Genomic DNA, 21,240 nt, shown 5'->3' with positions numbered 1-21,240 from the left:
TCCTATTGTAGAACTGCGCATTTGTGGATAGTTAGGGGCCCTTAAGAAAAAAACTGTAGCTGCATTGATTCAATACAGTTGATTTCACATCGTTTAAATTCCGTTCTCTTGTCATCGCGGTTGGGTAGCATGGTAACATGCTGATCAAATGTCATGTGTGATTTTTGTGTAGAATAATCCGCTTTGATAACTAATACTGTATAGAGGCGTCTGAGAGAGAGTTTCTCTACTGACAATTGTTCACTAAAAAGTATGCGAGATCTCGTCTCTCTATACTTCAAGGACACCTGAGCCTGGGCCGCTCTTCGTAGAAACAAGGATATTCCCGCCCCCTTTACCCGATGACCCTGTTGGCTACGTAATTTTTGTAGCTGGTTGATGGAAAACCGTAAACTTATTTTATCGATGATATAGTCAGAATCGACTTGAAAATGGTCCAGGACGGACCGAAACGTCGTCGTCCCTTCACCTTCTAGTGTGTGGTCTGGTCAACACACTTCAGCCACGTTATTGTGACTCATCGCCTGCATATAGTCAAAACAAATCCTTCTGGATATTGTAGAACACTGAACTTGATAATAGGGCAAGTCCGGGAAGGTCCGAAGCGTCATCGTTTCTTAAATTTTTTGATGCTATTCAACTCTTGAGCCACGTTATCGTTACTCAGCGTCTGCATAAATCCTCTTCGCTTATTTGTAATAACATTTCAACCTAATTCAACTTTCCGAATAGTTCAGTTATATTTTATATACGATAGGTATATGGTGGGAAGAAAAGAACGAAAAAAAAGCTGGTGAAATGTGTGTGTGTTCATGACGGCCAGTGAGACTAGGTTGACAATAGTGCTTGTGGGAGCGAGGTGAGACTGCCGTTATCCTTGAGAGAAGTGAACTCCCTCCTCAGCTTCCCTGAGACGTTATGCCACACTGCCCGAAGGGCTCCAGGCAAGCGTGAAACTCTTGGAATGATCTTGTGGTGTCCAGAATCTGCTGGAGAAGTTTGTAGCATGATGAGATGTCTATGAACATTTTTTTTTTAAGTAATGAATAGAAAAATTAGCTAAGGAAGTCTTGTGTGAAATTGTAATCTATTTGCATTCTGTGTATATGATACTTCCTTTTGGTTCTTTGATATACATTATTTTGTAAAGTACTGAGATGAAATGATCTGCTTGACTGTTAGGGATGACAGGGTGAATTGCGTCCGTGAGACCTCGACTGATCTTCGCCGTAGGAAAGAAAGTATTGTAGCGCAAAGATTTTTTCCTTTTTTTTTTTTTTGTTAGCTCGCAAGGTCGTGGAGTCTTTGAATCCAATAATACCTGCACCTCGAGGCTAACCAACTTACAATAAAGCTCACTAAACACGACTATTTCCCCCCCCCCCCCTCTCTTACTTTTTCACAAACGGCCTTCTAACTTATCTACAGATTCCGTGTCACGAACAACATTACATACGTGTTGACCAGACCACACACTAGAAATTGAAGGGACGACGACGTTTCGTTTCAATCGACTTGAGAATGGTCCAGGACGGACCGAAACGTCGTCGTCCCTTCAATTTCTAGTGTGTGGTCTGGTCAACATACTTCAGCCACGTTATTGTGACTCATCGCCTGCATTACATACGTGATCATGATGATATCTCAACTCCAAATCCCCTATTGCCATCCATGTTTACCATGTGAATTTCCCTCCCATGTAACATTAGCTCTGGTTGACCGCTCGAGGGCTGAGCTGCCTCTTGTAACACTGACCCTCGACACGAATGCTAAACCTATGCTATTGTTAGCGGAAGATTCGTGCTTCAGCGGCCCTATTCTGAAGTTACCTGAAGGGATACTATCTTTCTAGTGGTCTCGACGAGGACAGGACGCCGGGGGCTTGTCGAAGGTCACCCTATTTGTCCTGCTTTGTCGTACTGTTTCTAACTTATAGCTACTACTTCGCTGTAAAATTGTATTATCATTGTTGGTTGATAAAACTGACTAGGAAAATAATGTTTAGGAACTTTAGGAAAATAATCCTAATTTTCTCCTTGGGAAATAATATTCATTTGTATATTACCGTTTACATTAATTATACAATTAAATTCGCTCTCTGATACTTGTGTGAGAGGTAGTTTGGCATTGTTTTATTTATAAATGCCCATGTAAGCTTCATTATGCAGCTTACATGTAAGCTTCAGTATGCAGCTTACATGTAAGCTTCAGTATGCAGCTTACATGTAAGCTTCAGTATGCAGCTTACATGTAAGCTTCAGTATGCAGCTTACATGTAAGCTTCAGTATGCAGCTTACATGTAAGCTTCAGTATGCAGCTTACATGTAAGCTTCAGCATGCAGCTTACATGTAAGCTTCAGTATGCAGCTTACATGTAAGCTTCAGCATGCAGCTTACATGTAAGCTTCAGCATGCAGCTTACATGTAAGCTTCAGCATGCAGCTTACATGTAAGCTTCAGCATGCAGCTTACATGTAAGCTTCAGTATGCAGGATACACGTCACTGGATCTTTGCTTGGGGGCAGAAGAACACCTTCCTGAAGTGCACAGCTCAAGAGGATATGAACTATGTAAATAGGTCAACCCATTACGTAATACACACTGTGAGGGGTACCCAGCTTCACGGTGTATATACACTGAGGTGTACTCAGCTTCTCGGTAGCTGAGTACACCTCACTGACAGCTTACTAATTGGTCAGTAAGCAATTGTGGTAGCCTTAATAACCCTCCAGAGGTTCATGGGCCTGAGGCTCAACACCAAATCAATCAACCCAAAGAAGGAAAACAAATCCAACACAATGTAAGGTTGTTCAGCACCTCGCCCACTCAATCCTCTCTCTCTCTCTATCAGCCCTAAGGTACCTTAAACCTGTTTGTGATGCTGAAGGGCTGGGCTGACCCGGAGGGCAAGCCTGGTGGAAGATGCTCTATTAAGTCTGAGTTGTCTTGGCAGCGAGGAATCATCAGCTGTTCAGACGTGTTGACATTTGCAGTTCTGAATGATCTACAGGTAGCTGCTATTGGAAGATTGAGAGGAAAGAGGTTATTTAGAGAATAAATAAACCCTGTGACACCCCATTTTTTTGATGGAGTGTCACAGGGTGTCACTAATCATAATTTGATTATGTCAATAAGTCAGTAAGAATGGAAATAAGACTAATATTCTACATCTTAAACTCTCATTGGCAGATTCATTACATGATATGAACTGTCGTTAATTCAGGCGTCATGACTATTAATCTCTATTTGTAAACAACTTTGAGGATCACTTCAAACCCTCTGCAAGTTTAGCCTAATTTAAGTGTAAAACAACTGAGCAATTATGTGCTGCTTGTAGTTTAGAGTCTATCGTCTCACACCATCAACCAATATAAGGTGATTGTAAGATCCTTACATTTTAATATGATAATGAGAGAGAGAGAGAGAGAGAGAGAGAGAGAGAGAGAGAGAGAGAGAGAGAGAGAGAGAGAGAGAGAGAGAGAGAGAGAGAGAGAGAGAGAGAGAGAGAAAACACACACACACACACACTGGTAGCTAAGTGGACAGCGCGTAGGACTCTTAATTCTGTACCCCGGGTTCGATTCCCGGGGCCCAGGCAGAAACAAATGGGCAAAGTTTCATTCACCCTAAATGCCCCTGTTACCTAGCAATACATAGGCACCTGGGAGTTAGACAGCTGTTACGGAGCTGCTTTCTGTGTGTGTGGGTGTGTGTGTGAAAAAAATTAGTAGTTAGTAACAGTTGATTGACAGTTGAGAGGCGGGGCGAAAGAGCAAAGTTCAACCCCCGCAAGCACAACTAGGTGAATACACACACACACACACGAGGCGGACCCAAAGAGCCAGAGCTCAACCTCCGCAAGCACAAATAGGTGAGTACACACACACAAAGACAGCATTCAGACTACAAATTTGTAACACGTCGAATGATCCATTACTAAAGTTATTATAAATATATAACAAAGTTAATACTTTTTTAAACATATTTCACACCAATAATAACAAATAGGTTCCACTTCCAGCAATTGCAATAATTTCTGCAGTCCCATCACCAGTGCTCTGGAGGAGGCCTAGAACCATTCAAATTCTAAATACACTCCCACGTGTTGTGGACCAATTAACATACATTTTTGATATATTGTTTTATTTTTATAAGCTCTACTTACTCTCCGTGTAGGTAAGTGAGCAGCAGATGTTACGGCTTATTCAAGAATTAGTATTGCTTTAGGTTCAATAACTTTTTGTTTTTTGTGCGATATAGTTTAAATATGTTTAATATTTGGACTAACGTGCTTATAGCTACAACTTCTTCGATATTCTACTACACTTTCGGTCACAATCTTTCTTCACCACCACACTACCACACCTTATATACCCTACCACTCCACAAGCCCTAAAGTCACCAACACTCCACAAGCCCTAAAGTCACCAACACTCCACAAGCCCTAAAGTCACCTACACCCCACAAGCCCTAAAGTCACCAACACTCCACAAGCCCTAAAGTCACCAACACTCCACAAGCCCTAAAGTCACCTACACTCCACAAGCCCTAAAGTCACCAACACTCCACAAGCCCTAAAGTCACCAACACCCCACAAACCCTAAAGTCACCAACACTCCACAAGCCCTAAAGTCACCTACACTCCACAAGCCCTAAAGTCACCAACACTCCACAAGCCCTAAAGTCACCAACACTCCACAAGCCCTAAAGTCACCAACACTCCACAAGCCCTAAAGTCACCAACACTCCACAAGCCCTAAAGTCACCTACACTCCACAAGCCCTAAAGTCACCTACACTCCACAAGCCCTAAAGTCACCAACACTCCACAAGCCCTAAAGTCACCAACACCCCACAAGCCCTAAAGTCACCAACACCCCACAAGCCCTAAAGTCACCAACACCCCACAAGCCCTAAAGTCACCAACACTCCACAAGCCCTAAAGTCACCAACACCCCACAAGCCCTAAAGTCACCAACACTCCACAAGCCCTAAAATCACCAACACTCCAAATGTCCTGAACTACACTACACAATTAACCTAGTTTGTACCTTTGCCACACCTCTTGACCTCACAACACGCCACCAACACCTTCGTCAACCCTCAAATAAACCTTATGAATACACAATAAATCCCACTACACATTCACACACTCAAGATCCTATTACACATTCACCATCACCCGTGCCTCACTACACCTCACCATCATTCACCTCCACTACACCTTGACCACCATCACTTCTACTTTCAATCGTCAACCTTCCACTACACGCCAAAGCCAGAAGTTGAATTCCTCATCCGCACTGATGGGTAACCACTGATAGGCAACTACCAGCCACACTACAAACCAATATATCTCCATAATTGCAAGAGCCGGATGATTAACGTCCAAAAATAAAGGGAGTCAACAGGGTGAGCATCGAACCCCACCCTGTTTACTGCCGCTCTCACTCCCAGGACGGAGGAGGAGGTGGGTGGGGGCTGCCATGTTGATCACCCTCGCCTCGCTTAACTGTTATAACCAATTACTTGATCTAAACGCATATAAGACTCAGTTGGCGTTCTCTCCGCGTTCAACTCCGGCGGCTGCACTGGCCAAAAGGCGTCGGTTGTGAGGTCCAACGGCTTTTTAAGTGAAAATATGTATAGTCGCCGGAAATGAGGTCAGGAGGGAGGAAAAAGGAGTTTTGTCTAAAAGTCGAACGCCAACCGGGACGTGGGAAGCGGTTACCCCCTTTTGTACAATCAGGGATAAGAATCACTTCCTCGGCTTTGATGGTCAACAATGTGGTTCGGTGGAGCGCACGTGGCCAGGCTAACCTTTGGCTGCAGGTGCGCGGCTTGGAGGCTCGGTGGTGGCTGCAGGAAGTAGCAGCCAGGAACTGAGGCCGTGCGACCCTCCACGCCAGGTTCCGGGATCCTTACCTCTCCTGCAGCCGCTGTCACCGTCCCCTTTGCCACCCCAAGGGTCCCTGAGGGACTCCGGAGACGGAGGCGTCGCCCTCCTTGCTACTGGCTCCTTTTATGAAGACTTTTGTTGTGAAATGCACTATTTTTGCGGTGTATCGTTGGCAAACGAAAAATGACGCTATTGGCGGAAGGTGTAGATGGAGCGTGCGAGGATTGGTCGTCGGTGGGATGCGGCCACGCCCCACGCGAGGGGTGGAGCCAGCCTGGCCCCACCCCGTGACCCGCTGACCCGTCCTCGTCTGCGCATGCGTCGCCACCTGCACACTTGTGAATGATAGCAAAAGTGAGCGGGGTGGGGGGAACGGCGTGGCAGGCGCGCCATTCCCCTGTGAAATGAGCCGTTAGTCAGAACGGTACCATCGTGGCGAACACACGTGTAGCCCGGAGCAGCTAGCCCAGGCTCTACGTCGCCGCCACCGCCCTCCACACACACACACACCCGCGAAAGTGATATTTCCACATTGTTGGCCGGCCAGTTTTTGCTGCGCGTCCGTGGTGGCAGTGCTCGCGGACCAACGCCTCACTCCGTCCCCGCCCGGGTCCGCAGCATCACCTCCGCCTCTCCGACTCCGTCTAGTCAGCCTGGTGGTGCCCGGCCAAGGGTACTGCCTTCGGCACTCCCACCCCCACCCCCCCACTGCCACCCCCGCCTGCGTCACTTAGGTCTACCTGTGACGTCACATTGCACAGTGCCCTACACTAAGGCACATGTACATGGCGCCCTCATTACTCAGTGTAGGACTTGAAGTAGACAGAAGTGGAGCGTGTTCCGTCTCTGCCCAGTGTTAAGACGGTGCAATAAGAGTGACAGTTGCAGGATACTTAGCCCCCATCAGTGCCTCGCAAGTGTTCACCTCCGGGCAGTGTGCATACATAACCAGCACAACCTCACTCCTTATATAGAAACTTACATTATTGCTTCCGTCCAACGCTGTTTATTATGAAGTGACCCGACGCGTATATGCTCTAGAAACCTGCGCCAGCGCACACATCAACATGGATATTACCTTGACAAGTCTCTGTAAATGAACGTGAACACAAGCCCCGCTGTGACTGCCAATGTGCTGCTTGCTGCGTGCCTCCATGCTCCTTGTTGAAGGTAAGACCAAACTCTTCTTGCGACTCCTGCACCTCGCCTCGGCGCGCAAGAACGCCATCGCTCTTTAAGAGCCGCGCTCAACTTCAAGAACTTCATTACAATTTCTCTGGTAGGGGCGCTTGATACCTAGCCATTGTGGACATGTAAATACAGACTACCTCAAAGTGTACCATCAAACATAACGATAACTAGTGTGCTTAAGCTGTCATTTACCGTCAATGACAGGTTCTGGCGGGAGTCGATTATTTGGGCCCCTATTCTTTAAATATATTTCCCTGACTAGGCAAGCCATTACAACTTGTTTCTGCTACACTTAAAGAGAAGGATGCAGTCAATCTTAGCAACATTGAAGAATTTCAGCAGCTCGGCGTCTTGATTTATATATATGTAGGATGTGCTTGAGTGCCTCTGAATATAATCTTTACCTTTCCTAGAGTTTGAGTGCCTGTCAGGCCCAACAGAGGTGCTAATGAGTTTGTTCACGAATTCTGTGATCAGGGAGCAATGTGAATAGGATTATCTTTTTCTATGAATAGCCATATTTCTTTTTAATATCTAGCGTTGGTTTATTCACATGGTCTATGACTTTAAGATAATTTATAATCGCCTTAGCTACTGTACTCGCCTAGTTGTGCTTGCGGGGGTTGAGCTCTGGCTCTTTGGTCCGACTCTGGCTCTTTGGTCTGTGCAAAAGTACTCAAGTTTGTAGTAGTACTACCATAACTATTTCAGTACAGTACTAACAAGATTGATAATCTGGATGTAACAAGTTACAGTATTATCAGGTAGCAATATTTATTGACAGTCACGTGTCTACAACAGTGACAATAGCCTACCAGGAAATACTTGGATTGTATCAACAATGTTTTGAAACTTAGAAGTATCTGATGCATGATTATAGGCCTATACACATCGTACAACTACATTTTTAACTGTCAATCACATTTTAATTGAATAATATATTGAAAAATATATTGTCTATATAACTATAATAAATGTCTAATCTATATTTAGTGACTTTCAGTGTGACATTTTTTTCCATGCTGTGTATTTGTAAAGAAAACACAAGGACATTAAACGAGATAAAAGGTGTTTAACTCATTTAATGCTGATGTGTTAACAGGTATTGTCTTAAACATTGGCAGATGTTTTATATGACAGATTAAGCCACAAATGTGTATCACATCTCTGCTTTTACGTGAAGACTCTAGGTTATGTTGATTTCGTACGCAGCTGAGTACATTTTGTACGAAGGTGGAGTGAATTTTGTACATAGTACACGGTACATTTTGAACACGAGGTACATTGTGTATGCGCAGTACGCTTTGTACACAGGAAGTACATTTTGTACGACGGTAAATTCATTTTGTGCGAATGGGAATACATTATACACACAGGGGGGGGGGTACATTTCGTACTAACGGGAGGGAAGGAATTATCAGGGGAAAATGACATGCCATTACGAAAATACAGCACTTGGAAGGGGGTCAAGATAAGGATTGGAGTACATTTGCCAGAAGAGTTCATATAATAATCTTCGAAGAGTGTAAACAGGCAACAGTTCTTTCAGACAGTAATGTGTGTTACTGATGCAATATAAAATATTTAATGGCAATTATACTTAGCCTAAGTTGTATATATTGCTCTATATAAGAACTAAACCGTAATATAGGAATATAGGCCTACTGGGGACCTCAAGGGATCCATTACTTATCGAAAAAAAGTAGTAAAGGCAAGAGTCTAGTTTGAGATCGAGCCTACTTCAGGAAAATATCACTAGAAGTCGCACCAGACGACCCTTATATGTGTGGGTAGCTGATACGTCGAGGTATTAGACATTATTACCTCTAGTACCAGACCAATACCACACTCTTCGTAAGAGTGCACACACTCACCAATGTTCTTCATTCTAGAGTACTCATGTTCACTATAGTTCAGCAGTCTTAGTAGGTCAAACATTGATCAAGACCAGCGGTAATGGTTTGATACAGCAGGTGTAGGACGCCCGGGGGTTGGATACACAGTAATGCAGGTGTAGGAGTAGCCCGGGGCAAGTGTGGGAGGGGCTCCCGGTAGTAGAGGGCCTGAGGCAGCTGTTCTAGGGGGGAGGGGGGTCAGGTAGTAGAGAGAGAGGTCCGGATAGGTGCACGAGGGGACTTGGTAGGTACAAGAAGGGTGCGGGGGCACCAGGAGCAGCTGTGGGGAGAGGTCCCGGGGAAGCTGTACCAGGGGGCCCCTGGGCAGGTGTAGGAGGGTCCCGGGGAAGCTGTACCAGGGGCCCCTGGGCAGGTGGAGGTCCCGGTAGAAGTAGGAGGGTACCAGGAAGCTGTACCAGGGGCCCCTGGGCAGGTGGAGGTCCCGGTAGAAGTAGAAGGGGTCCCGGGAAGCTGTACCAGGGGCCCCTGGGCAGGTGTAGGAGGGTCCCGGGGAAGCTGTACCAGGGGCCCCTGGGCAGGTGTAGGAGGGTCCCGGGGAAGCTGTACCAGGGGCCCCTGGGCAGGTGTAGGTGGTGGTACCCTGGAGGGGGTGTAGAAATGGCTTCAGGCTGTAGTTAAACACATCTTTTTTTCCCCAATGCTTGAACCGATCAAAAGCAGCCAAGTGTGAAGAGAAATCCGAGGCGTAACCTGTGTTTATGTGTTTTCAGGGTGATGAATAATTTCTAGCCCATCATTTTAAAACTGATAATCACACTAGCTTGGCAAGGTATACAAAATAAAAGAATTGGGTTTAATCCCGTTGAGCTATACTGCTAGGAGGAGGAGGGCAGTCTCGAAATGCAGATTTAAACGAAGATTAGATTGCGGGAAACATCCGGTCTTCCACACTGGGTTGTATCATTCACTCTACCACAGTGGGTTGTATCATTCACTCTGTCACAGTGGGCTGTAACAATCTACCACAGTGGGTTGTAACACTACCACAGTGGGCTGTAACATTCACTCTACCACAGTGGGCTGTAACATTCACTCTACCACAGTGGGTTGTAACATTCAATCTACCACAGTGGGTTGTAACATTCAATCTACCACAGTGGGTTGTAACATTCACTCTACCACAGTGGGTTGTAACATTCACTCTACCACAGTGGGTTGTAACATTCATCCTACCACAGTGGGTTGTAACATTCAATCTACCACAGTGGGTTGTAACATTCAATCTACCACAGTGGGTTGTATCATTCACTCTACCACAGTGGGATGTAACATTCAATCTACCACAGTGGGCTGTAACATTCAATCTACCACAGTGGGTTGTAACATTCATCCTACCACAGTGGGTTGTAACAATCTACCACAGTGGGTTGTAACACTACCACAGTGGGCTGTAACACTACCACAGTGGGCTGTAACATTCAATCTACCACAGTGGGCTGTAACATTCAATCTACCACAGTGGGGTTGTAACATTCAATCTACCACAGTGGGGTTGTAACATTCAATCTACCACAGTGGGTTGTAACATACAATCTACCACAGTGGGTTGTAACATACAATCTACCACAGTGGGTTGTAACATACAATCTACCACAGTGGGTTGTAATATTCAATCTACCACAGTGGGTTGTAACATTCAATCTACCACAGTGGGTTGTAACATTCATCTACCACAGTGGGTTGTAACATTCATCTACCACAGTGGGTTGTAACATTCATCTACCAAAGTGGGTTGTAACATTCATCTACCACAGTGGGTTGTAACATTTATCTACCACAGTGGGTTGTAACATTCATCTACCACAGTGGGTTGTAACATTCATCTACCACAGTGGGTTGTAACATTCATCTACCACAGTGGGGTGTAACATTCATCTACCACAGTGGGTTGTAACATCCATCTACCACAGTGGGTTGTAACATTCATCTACCACAGTGGGTTGTAACATTCAATCTTCCACAGTAGAACACATCCAATCTACCACAGTAGAAACATCCAATCTACCACAGTAGAAACATCCAATCTACCACAGTAGAAACATCCAATCTACCACAGTAGAAACATCCAATCTACCACAGTAGAAACATCCAATCTACCACAGTAGAGAGTAACACCCAATGATAATTCCCTGATACTTCCCTTCCTTCCTTCCTTCACTCCTTTAAAACAAAAATGTTATCGATGGCAAAAAACAAAATAGCTTAGCATTAATGATATCGAGCTTACAGGTGTTGAGCGCAGTGTACAGTAGGTGAATGTGTGTGTTAATTTCATATTAACTAGGAAAATCCCAAATTACAGGACTTTGAAACTATTTTGTGTTATTAATCTGGATGACGGGAAGCTGCGAATGTGAAGTAATTATCAAAAGACTGGCAAGTCTAGAGGACTGAGTTGAAATTGAATTGAAATAAGTTTATTGAGGTAAAATACACACAAAGGGATGAGGTAGCTCAAGCTATTCTCACCCCATTAGGACTGAGTAGTAATAGGATACTAATACCTTCTTGAGTAAGCTACGGCCGTTCGTGAGAATCGTTAGTGAGTAAGCTACGATATGAGACTATTCTCACTACAATAAATATTGAATCGAAATACAGTCTAGTAAGATTGATTAAAGAGCAGCTTAAGAGAAACAGACAGGCACCACATCTCGGAAATGTATGAATGATTAAGAGTCTGCCGGTTTCCTAAATACCGTAGCGAGCACAAACGTGTTGGAGATTCAGAAAATAGTACAGTCCTGGTGTTTACGAAGGCCAGGATTATGAAGATCTACTTCTGCCAATCGGCTATTCACAGATCTTCAACAACAACCAGTTCATATTTCCCTTATCCCCCCCCCCCCCTAGTCAATAATATTCGAGTTATCTCCCTGCAGCATTGTTGTTAAAGATTCACTACCTGGAACAAAAAGTTCCAAGTAACACGGGCTATGGTGAGCCCGTAGATAGTTCCTTGCAGCAGCTAAAGACTTCAAACAAGTGTTTACGCAGATTGACTTGGTTGCTATTTCTGTGTTTAGAAACATGATTAATAATGTTTTCTTCGTGTTTCATATTTTGACCTGATTTCCATTTGATTATTCTTAGTGTTGTAGATTTGTTACAGTGATATTTGTCCACATGGCAGACTGGATCAGACTCAACAGGTAGGAGCTCGGAATTTAGATAGGATCGTTACTGTGGGAGGCGTTCAAATCCTATATAGCTAGAGTCTCTTAGAACAGCAGTAACATTCTATACTTATATGTGGATTCCTTGTTATATTTGTCGATGGAATTTTTAATACACATACTTTATGGTGTTTAATAAGTATGAGTTGGGATATTTTACTGGTTAATTTGTGTTCACTGTTATGCACATTGGGAGTATACATAAACTGCATTGTATACGCTACGTGAGTGAGGTCGGTATCTATGAATTAAGAAATATAATTCAGTTTCTTATGAATCTTTTTTTTTAAATATAGGTGGATCTGAAATATATTATGGCAAAATACAGTTGAATATGAAATATAAAATACAGTTGAGTCTATGAAATATGCTAAAATGCAATTGAATCTATGAAATACGGTCAAATACGTCGAATCTCTGTGAAATAAACACAGCATATCTTGCAATACGAATGTTTGAGATTGCGTATGTGGGGATTGAGCAAGGTCAGTATTAATAAAAAAGAAAAGACCACGAAATATATTGGAAACCCAGGAAGACAAGACTGCGGGTGAACGATGCCCTTAGGCTAGGGCATGGCCGCTACGCGACTGTTTTCATATATCTTAGTGCTCTGGCTGGTAGAGTGTCTCACACTCTCACTCTTTTTCAATCATTCACCTTATCTTTAGTCTATAAGAAATTAATTCAAATAAATTCACTCTGTATTATATATATATAATATTTTTGGCCATAGAATATTACGGCCCGAAAAAAATTGAAAATTCATTCTGGTTAAAAAAAATAGTTAAATCGTACGGTATGTGCATATTAGGCTTTTCATTTCTTTGTGGTTTTGTATGCGAACTGACCGTAAATGTGGTCGATATAATCTGCAAATGGTCTATTGAACCGGTAAATGAAGCAGATCGTTTATGTAGTAATGGAATATTATATTATATATATATATATATATATATATATATATATATATATATATATATATATATATATATATATATATATATATATATGACTTCGCAGTGTGAAGGTTCGAATCCTTTCATGGCTCCTGTACGCGTACACACACGCGCGAGCGCACGCATTATTTGAAAAAAGAAAGTATATGGAAGACGGGATACCACGAGCATAGCTCTCATCCTGTAACTACACTTGGGTAATTACACACACACGCACGCACGCACGCGCTATCTACATACATCCATACACTCATTACCCAACAGTGAGCGCTCACTCGCGTTCACACCTTTGTGTACCCAGGCACACTTCGAGCGCGGCTCCAGAACGCCCCTCGTTCAGTCGCCTGTGTTGCCGGATGCTGGTAAATCTAAGACATCCGGCCCGTTCTGCCTTACAAGGCGTCCATCGTGACTCATGTTCAGGCCTGTTAGACTGTACCGTACTGGTGTAGGTGGTACTTGCTGCCCTTCTCATACGGTACACCCAACTCATTCACCAACAAGACGGTACATATATACACACACATTAGGTGTATATATTCCCAAATTATTGATTTCGTCGTGTCTAACAGTCCACAATTTGGCATATTGATGTAATTGGATAAGTGCCAATTAGCTAAAAATATATGCTGGACGAAAAGGAAAACTTAACATTAGGCTAAACTGGGAACTGGTTAAATTGAAAAAGGCCATTTGTTAGGTATGTATCCTAATACCATTACATATAAGTCTGATGTCTTAGTGTAAGATTAGTTGGGTGTAGACCTATTATCTTTGTGAAAAATGGATTGGGTGTTGACCTACTTTCTTAGCAGATAGGTTGGGTGTAGACCTATTGTCCTTGTGAAAAATGGATTGGGTGTTGACCTACTTTCTTAGCAGAGGATAGGTTGGGTGTAGACCTATTGTCCTTGTGAAAAATGGATTGGGTGTTGACCTACTTTCTTAGCAGAGGATGGGTTGGGTGTAGACCTACTGTGCTGATGAAGGTGGTGTCTTCAGTCAGCTGTTCTAAGAGTAAAGTGACTTACGTCAAAATACCTTCCTCCCTCTCACACCATCTGGAGAGTTATCTACATATTTGTGATGGCCTGAAGGCTTATTATGGTTTTAATAACAGTGTGCTTGTAAACTGGCAAGTGAATCTTTGTCCTAAACAGAGAATATTCTTAGGTTTTAACTGTATTGTATTATAAAGCGATGGTTTAAAATATAAAAATTCTATGGAAACATTATTTTCTTTCATACCCCCCTAAGGTCTAGGATTTCTTCAGTGCAAATTTATTGCAGATGCTCAAATTGTTTCCGAATTTTACATTTCATATGTCAATAATGTTTTAACCTAACATAACTTTACCTAACCTAACCAAACCTAAACTGAACCTAACCTAACCAAGGACAGGAAGTAGATAATAGGATTACAAAGTGGTTTTGAAGTGATTACCACGAGGGTACAAACCCCCCTGAGGACAGATTGCAATCTGCTTCTGAGGTAAGGAGAGTAAGAAGGTTAATTAAGGAATAATAAGTCAAAGAGGAAGAGAAAGGGAGGTGCAGGAAGTAACCGTTTTGAGGGGACGGATGGAATGCTTAAGCAAGAAACAAAAGAAAGAGTGTTAAGAAGAAAGCATGAGGAATGTATGTATGGTAGAAGTACATGAGACAAAATGATTCTTTGTAAGAGACACCATTATGTAGATATCAGTGATATAACCTCCCCCACTCTACCATTAATAGTAGGAGTGCCACAGGGCAGCATCTTAGGACTTCTATTTCTTATATACATCAATGATTTGCCAAATTTCTCTAACAACCTATACTATTTGCTGACGATACTACCTTCATCTAATCAGATCCCAACCCCCACACACTACATAATATTATAAATAACGAATTAAAAAATGTCCACTTATGGATGTCAACCAACAAACTCACACTAAATGAAGAAAAGACCTACAGTACTACATTTTATTTAGAAGTAAATCATCACGCCAAATTCAACTTCAGATAAACAATGTTAACATTAGCCATATCAATTATGGAAAGTTCCTGGGCTTATACACTGACAAGATACAAAACTTCAGCACATACACCACAGTCAAAATATCTAAAAACAACTGTCAGTATACTTTCTAAACTCAGGTATTATGTTTTCCACTTTGCTCTCCTCTCATTATATCACTCGTTTAATTACATGCACAGATACCGTATGTAAGATCCCTATCTTACATACGGTATCTGTGCATGGGGTTCAACCATTCCAAATTACCCGAGGCCCATCGTTACCCAGTAAAAACCTGTTATCATAACTATAGCAAACTATGTCTTCAGATCACACACAGCCCACTCTGTTTAAATCCCTAAACATTCACTCATTTTCTCGTGCTATTTACGTGTACAAAACCTTTTTCCTAAATGCTAATCCTGATCTGAAACTCTTCTGTGATAGATGTAGCAGAACCCAGGAGCTTCACACCAAAAATAAATATCCCTTTGATATCCTCAGAGTCAAACTAAATCTGTGCAAACACTCCACGCAAATAAAAGGACCCAGTCTATGGCACTCACTCCATGATGAATCACAAAATTCTAAGACCTATTCAAAAGCAAAACCAAAAAATGCTTAATTTCATCATGTTTCCTACCTTGTGCTTCAAACTCACACTGTATCTTGTACTACCCACTTCCCCAATTTTAGTACTTAAGACGTGTAACTTCACCAGGGTAATCATTAATCATATTAATAATCTTACCTTATCTGTTAGACTAAGGACCTGTCTGAAACGCTATCCGTGTTGGTGGCTTTGCAAAACTGTAAGAACACCTGTGTTATGTATTCTCACAACCCAATGTTCCTTCTTGTACATAATATATAAAATAAAAATAAAAGGGAGAAAGGGGGCGGTAGATGAGCGAGAGGCAATAAGGAGATTAAATGGAATATGACATTTGAAATTAATGGAATGAGAAGCGAGGGGAAATTGAAGAGAGAAAGATGTAAGAAAGAGGAAGACAGTTATATATAAGGAGAAAAACTAGTTATACAGTACATGTATATATACAAATATAAATGCTTATATCTAAATTAGTACTCTAACAATGTTAGAATAATTTTCTTATTAGCAAATCTATCTCACAAAATTATAAAGACGAATATCGTCAAATAACAGGAAGTCCAGAGCATCATTAATAATAACAAAGATATAAATGGCAGCACTAAGCACTCTACATTTTCACCTAATCAAATGCAGGTTACCTTTCCCCCGTCGCTTTAATGGTGCTGGCATTATTGTGTGGAGTCAACAAGGATGCGACACCCACAACAATAGGCACAATAAACCCTCAATAGACGATATGATCGCGCGCCAGCCCCGCTAATCTGAATCCTCTTACCAACCATCATCACCCCTCTTGGAACCCCTTCAAACTTGACTTTTGTCTGCATATCCGGTGTTCCAGCTTGCTGTTTCGTGACCTTATTTAATATTTGAGACGAAATATTCGGCAGGAGAAGGCTTTAATGTAGTAAGGTTGTGCAAGGAGTGGTGTAGCGGGCAACAGCGCGTAACGAGCTGATTCGGAGGGTATTCCCTGCGGCTCCCGACACACCCTAACCGGTTGGCCCATACCAGCGACTTTCGCTCACACCGGTTGTGGGGGGGAAGCAGCTCGAGCCGGCACCACAGCCACTCCTCTCCCATGTTACCTTGTCGGGCCTGTGGTAGTTTTGACACGACTCTACCTTCCTATGAATAGTAACTACAAGTTTACTTTTACGAAAATCAAATTTCTATTTCAATCAGCTATCGTCAATGATTTATTAAAATAATTACTGCCATTACTTCCAATGAAGTTACACTCCGCACGCCGAGTATGCTAATAAAGGATAATGCTATGGGAAGATACATAGACGGACTGGTGTGCTTCCGTCCGAAGTATGAAGGAACGGGTCTGAAGGTAGCGGCACAGGCGGGTCTCGCAGTCCTGCCCGGGAACAAAGCGGACCCGCCACACCACAACAAAACTCCTCCACTAATATCTCGTCGACAAATTAAAACAAGCAGCCGCGAAATGCCAGCAAATTTATGCTCAGGTCCCAAGGGCCTCGCCGTCACCTTTTATAGGAGGGAGCGGCGAGCCTGAGGCGTCAAACGCGGGCGTGTGTCGACAGCTTCGGGTGTGTGTTGCTGCAGCTCCGAGCAGCTCGGAGCATCGCCAAGCGCGTCCTTGTCGAAGTTATCGGTCGTGATATATTGCCGGAACATAGTTCTAGATCGTCACATACTCAAAGAATGTTCCATTTTGAAGAACTTTGACTTTGAAATTACACGAAGTTTCTTCGAACTTCACTTCGACTTCGTTAATTCTTCAGGAGAAACTAAAGAGATCAGTGACAACTTCCGTTGTTGAAGGCAACAGAGGGGATCATTCTCGAGTTTTGAGCATTAGTAGTGCAGACGTTGTCAATACTGCCATGCTGTGCTCAGCTTATGCTCCAACACCAAACGGCATTAGTGCGTAGTATTACAGCAACGGTATTATTGTATGTGTTTTGACGTTGATCAGTGCATTTGTGCCCTGAATTCTAACCGTGTATAAGTGGACTAATATAGTCTTTTCCTTCGGATATATCGTATTAATTATAATATTTAAATACGTGGTCTGTTCACCTGAATTAATGCAATATAAAATAAGAGTCAAATACGAAATTTAAATAGAATTTTGTATAGTACAATATCCAAATTAATATTAATTATAAATATGTAAACGATAACAAATGTCTTAAAAACAAAAGTAATTCTAGAAAATCAAGCCAGAAATATTAGATACCGCAAAGCTTACCGTAGTCTATAGGGTGTAGGTTCACCATACTCGTAAGTCCTGAAGGACGTTTAAAGGAATATTCTTTAGACAAGCTTCACCTCGAAGCCTCAAGACGCGTGTCAAGCAATATACATTAGACGAGTTTGATCAGGAAGCCTCAAGACGCGTGTCAAGCAATATACATTAGACGAGTTTGATCAGGAAGCCTCAAGACGCGTGTCAAACAATATACATTAGACGAGTTTGATCAGGAAGCCTCAAGACGCGTGTCAAACAATATACATTAGACGAGTTTGATCAGGAAGCCTCAAGACGCGTGTCAAGCAAAATACAATAGACGAGAATTGATCAGGAAGCCTCAAGACGTGTGTCAAACAAAATACATTAGACGAGTTTGATCAGGAAGCCTCAAGACGTGTGTCAAACAAAATACAATAGACGAGAATTGATCAGGAAGCCTCAAGACGCGTGTCAAGCAATATACATTAGACGAGTTTGACCAGGAAGCACCAATGATCCCGTGTGTAACCTTTCACCTTGGGCAGTTCAACCAGCTGTATTCCATGAACGTTGAGGGTGAGTTGAGAGACGGTGGGCGGTAGCCTAAGGGGATACAGTTTCCAAATGATTCTTTGTTCTCTGTATTCTCTCATATTCTGTTCTCTTATTTTCTATAATCTCTTATTTTATCTTCTCTCTTATTTTATCGTCCATTCTCTCATTTTATCTGTTTATTATTCGTTATATTCTCTCAAATTAGATATGCTTTCATATCAGTTTTCTCTTGTTCTCTATTATTTTATTCTTTCATTGTCTTGATTCTTATTTTCTCCATTCTCTTTCTCTAATCTCTCTCCTTTTTTATAATTAATATCACCTTTCAGAAAGTCTATAATAATAGTCTATAGTAAGGACCTCTTTCTTAAGTCTCCCTCTCATCAAATAAACTTTTCCACCCATATCAATTTGATTTTTGCTTTAATTTTTGTATTCTGGTCATTTATATAGTTACCCTAGACTATATGAAGGGTGGCATAGTGTGTGTCAGTAGCTACGTGATGGGGACTTTTTTTGTATACTTAAAATGCTTAAAAAGCATTTTTGTAATGCCTAAAATGATGACGTGATGCTTACAAAAAAAACATGTAGGGTGGTTAGAGGGGGCATGTGAGCAGTAGTCTATGATTACTGATCACATACCGGGGCATGTGATCAGTAGTCTATGAAAAAAATCCTAAAATTTCCCTAAAAAATTTCATCACACAGCATATAAACTCTACGGGTTCAACACGCCATTTTTTATTTACATTAGCCAATTGTAGTAGCATTGATATATATGCTTACAAATACAATCGAAACATTATTCCATTTGGTAAGGCATACAACTTGCCCCCTATTATTACCAACGTCAGACAATTACCAATTATAATTGGTACTTTCGCGTCAATGATCTGGGGAGATTTCTACAAGCGGTTTAATTAAAACATTGTTGCATGGTCCCTTTAGTGGTGACCGTGACACCGCCATGCTTAACATTAGCATTAAGGTAACTGCAGAAGGCCTACAGGCCCATGTAATGCCGCTCCTACTTATATCACCCCAAACTCATGCGCTTATAAATCTAACCTACGCTTGACGTTATCAAGTGATCCCGCGACTATTCGTAACATACCAGGTACGAGTTTGCAGACGAAGATCAGTTTTTTAACTACTGAAGTGCCGAGTGAGCTTTAATTGCTCAGGCACCTGAACTATCCCTTTTCGTGACGTTCTAGACAAGTTTGTGCCGTGCACATGGTGCTGGGATGGATATCGTGACGCGTAAAATCATTCGCCGGCAGCAGAGGAGCTGTTCACACACAATACGTGACCGCGCGAGTTTCAATCGGCGAGGAGTGGGCGTCTTCGACCTGCGGGCTGTCGAACAAGATTCACCTGCTCATGTGACCTCTCTTGGTGTCTGGCTTTTGCCGTGGCTCCTCACCCGGGCTGGGCACGCACTAGGGTACTGCCCGTTACGTCCACCTTCCTAGTTGGCACCATATCCAAGAGTGGCGGTGCTAGATCGAAGCTGAATTTAATGTTGATGGCGTTCATTTTACGTTGAATTGGCGTTGTTCTTCAGTATTCTGCCCACTGGGATGAGACGCATGATCCATGTTAGTTCTGCAAGTTATGGAAACCAAATTTTTCTTTTGGTAGCATGCAGTTGAAATATTTAATAGTCACAGTCAAAGATTAACTAATTCTCTCTGTTCTGGTATTAGTAAACGGTAATGATTTGGGTTTAACAGCTTTGTACGTTAAAAATATCTTTTATGTTTTCATATATTTTAACCATGCTAAATCTCCATGTTTGCCATCACAGGTTCTATGAAGATTATATTGATTATATTTTAAATGATTTAGCAGAATGTACACTATCTTAGAGTTACAATTTATATATATATATATATATATATATATATATATATATATATATATATATATATATATATATATATATATATATATACATATATATACATATATATATATATATATATATATATATATATATATATATATATATACATATATATACATATATATATATATATATATATATATATATATATATATATATATACATATATATACATATATATACATATATATACATATATATATATATATATATATATATATATATATATATGTATATATATGTATATATATATATATATATATGTATATATATATATATATATATATATATATATGTATATATATATATGTATATATATATACATATATATATATATGTATATATATGTATATATATATATATATATATATATATATATATATATATGTATATATATATATATGTATATATATATATATATATATGTATATATATGTATATATATGTATATATATATATATATATATATATATATATATATATATATATATATATATATACATATATATACATATATATACATATATATATATATATATATATATATATATATATATACATATATATATATATATACATATATATATATATATATATATATATACATATATATACATATATATATATATATGTATATATATATATACATATATATATATATACATATATATATATATATATATATATATATATATATATATATATATATATATATACATATATATACATATATATATATGTATATATATATATACATATATATATACATATATATATACATATATATATATATATATATATAGAGAGA

General features: G+C 40.8%; 1 protein-coding gene across 3 annotated transcripts in view; it reads left to right on the top strand.

Moving 5' to 3' along the window:
- Positions 1-21,240, top strand: part of LOC123746514 (Hormone receptor-like in 38) — a 53,192-nt gene that overhangs the window by 18,107 nt on the left and 13,845 nt on the right. The window contains exon 1 of one of the 3 annotated variants that reach the window (XM_045728044.2): positions 6,312-7,069. The exons of the other annotated variants lie outside the window; for them this stretch is intronic. Within the exon in view, the coding sequence (XP_045584000.1) occupies positions 7,030-7,069 (40 nt within the window). The 5' untranslated portion in view covers positions 6,312-7,029. Of the gene's footprint in view, positions 1-6,311; positions 7,070-21,240 lie in introns of those variants that run through there. 3 annotated transcript variants of the gene reach the window in all.

The sequence above is a fragment of the Procambarus clarkii genome, chromosome 90 (assembly GCF_040958095.1).
Source record: "Procambarus clarkii isolate CNS0578487 chromosome 90, FALCON_Pclarkii_2.0, whole genome shotgun sequence".
NCBI classification, from domain to species: Eukaryota; Metazoa; Arthropoda; class Malacostraca; order Decapoda; family Cambaridae; genus Procambarus; species Procambarus clarkii.
The sequence above is the reverse complement of the archived record's forward strand: the minus strand, read 5'-3'. Positions and strand labels throughout refer to the sequence as shown.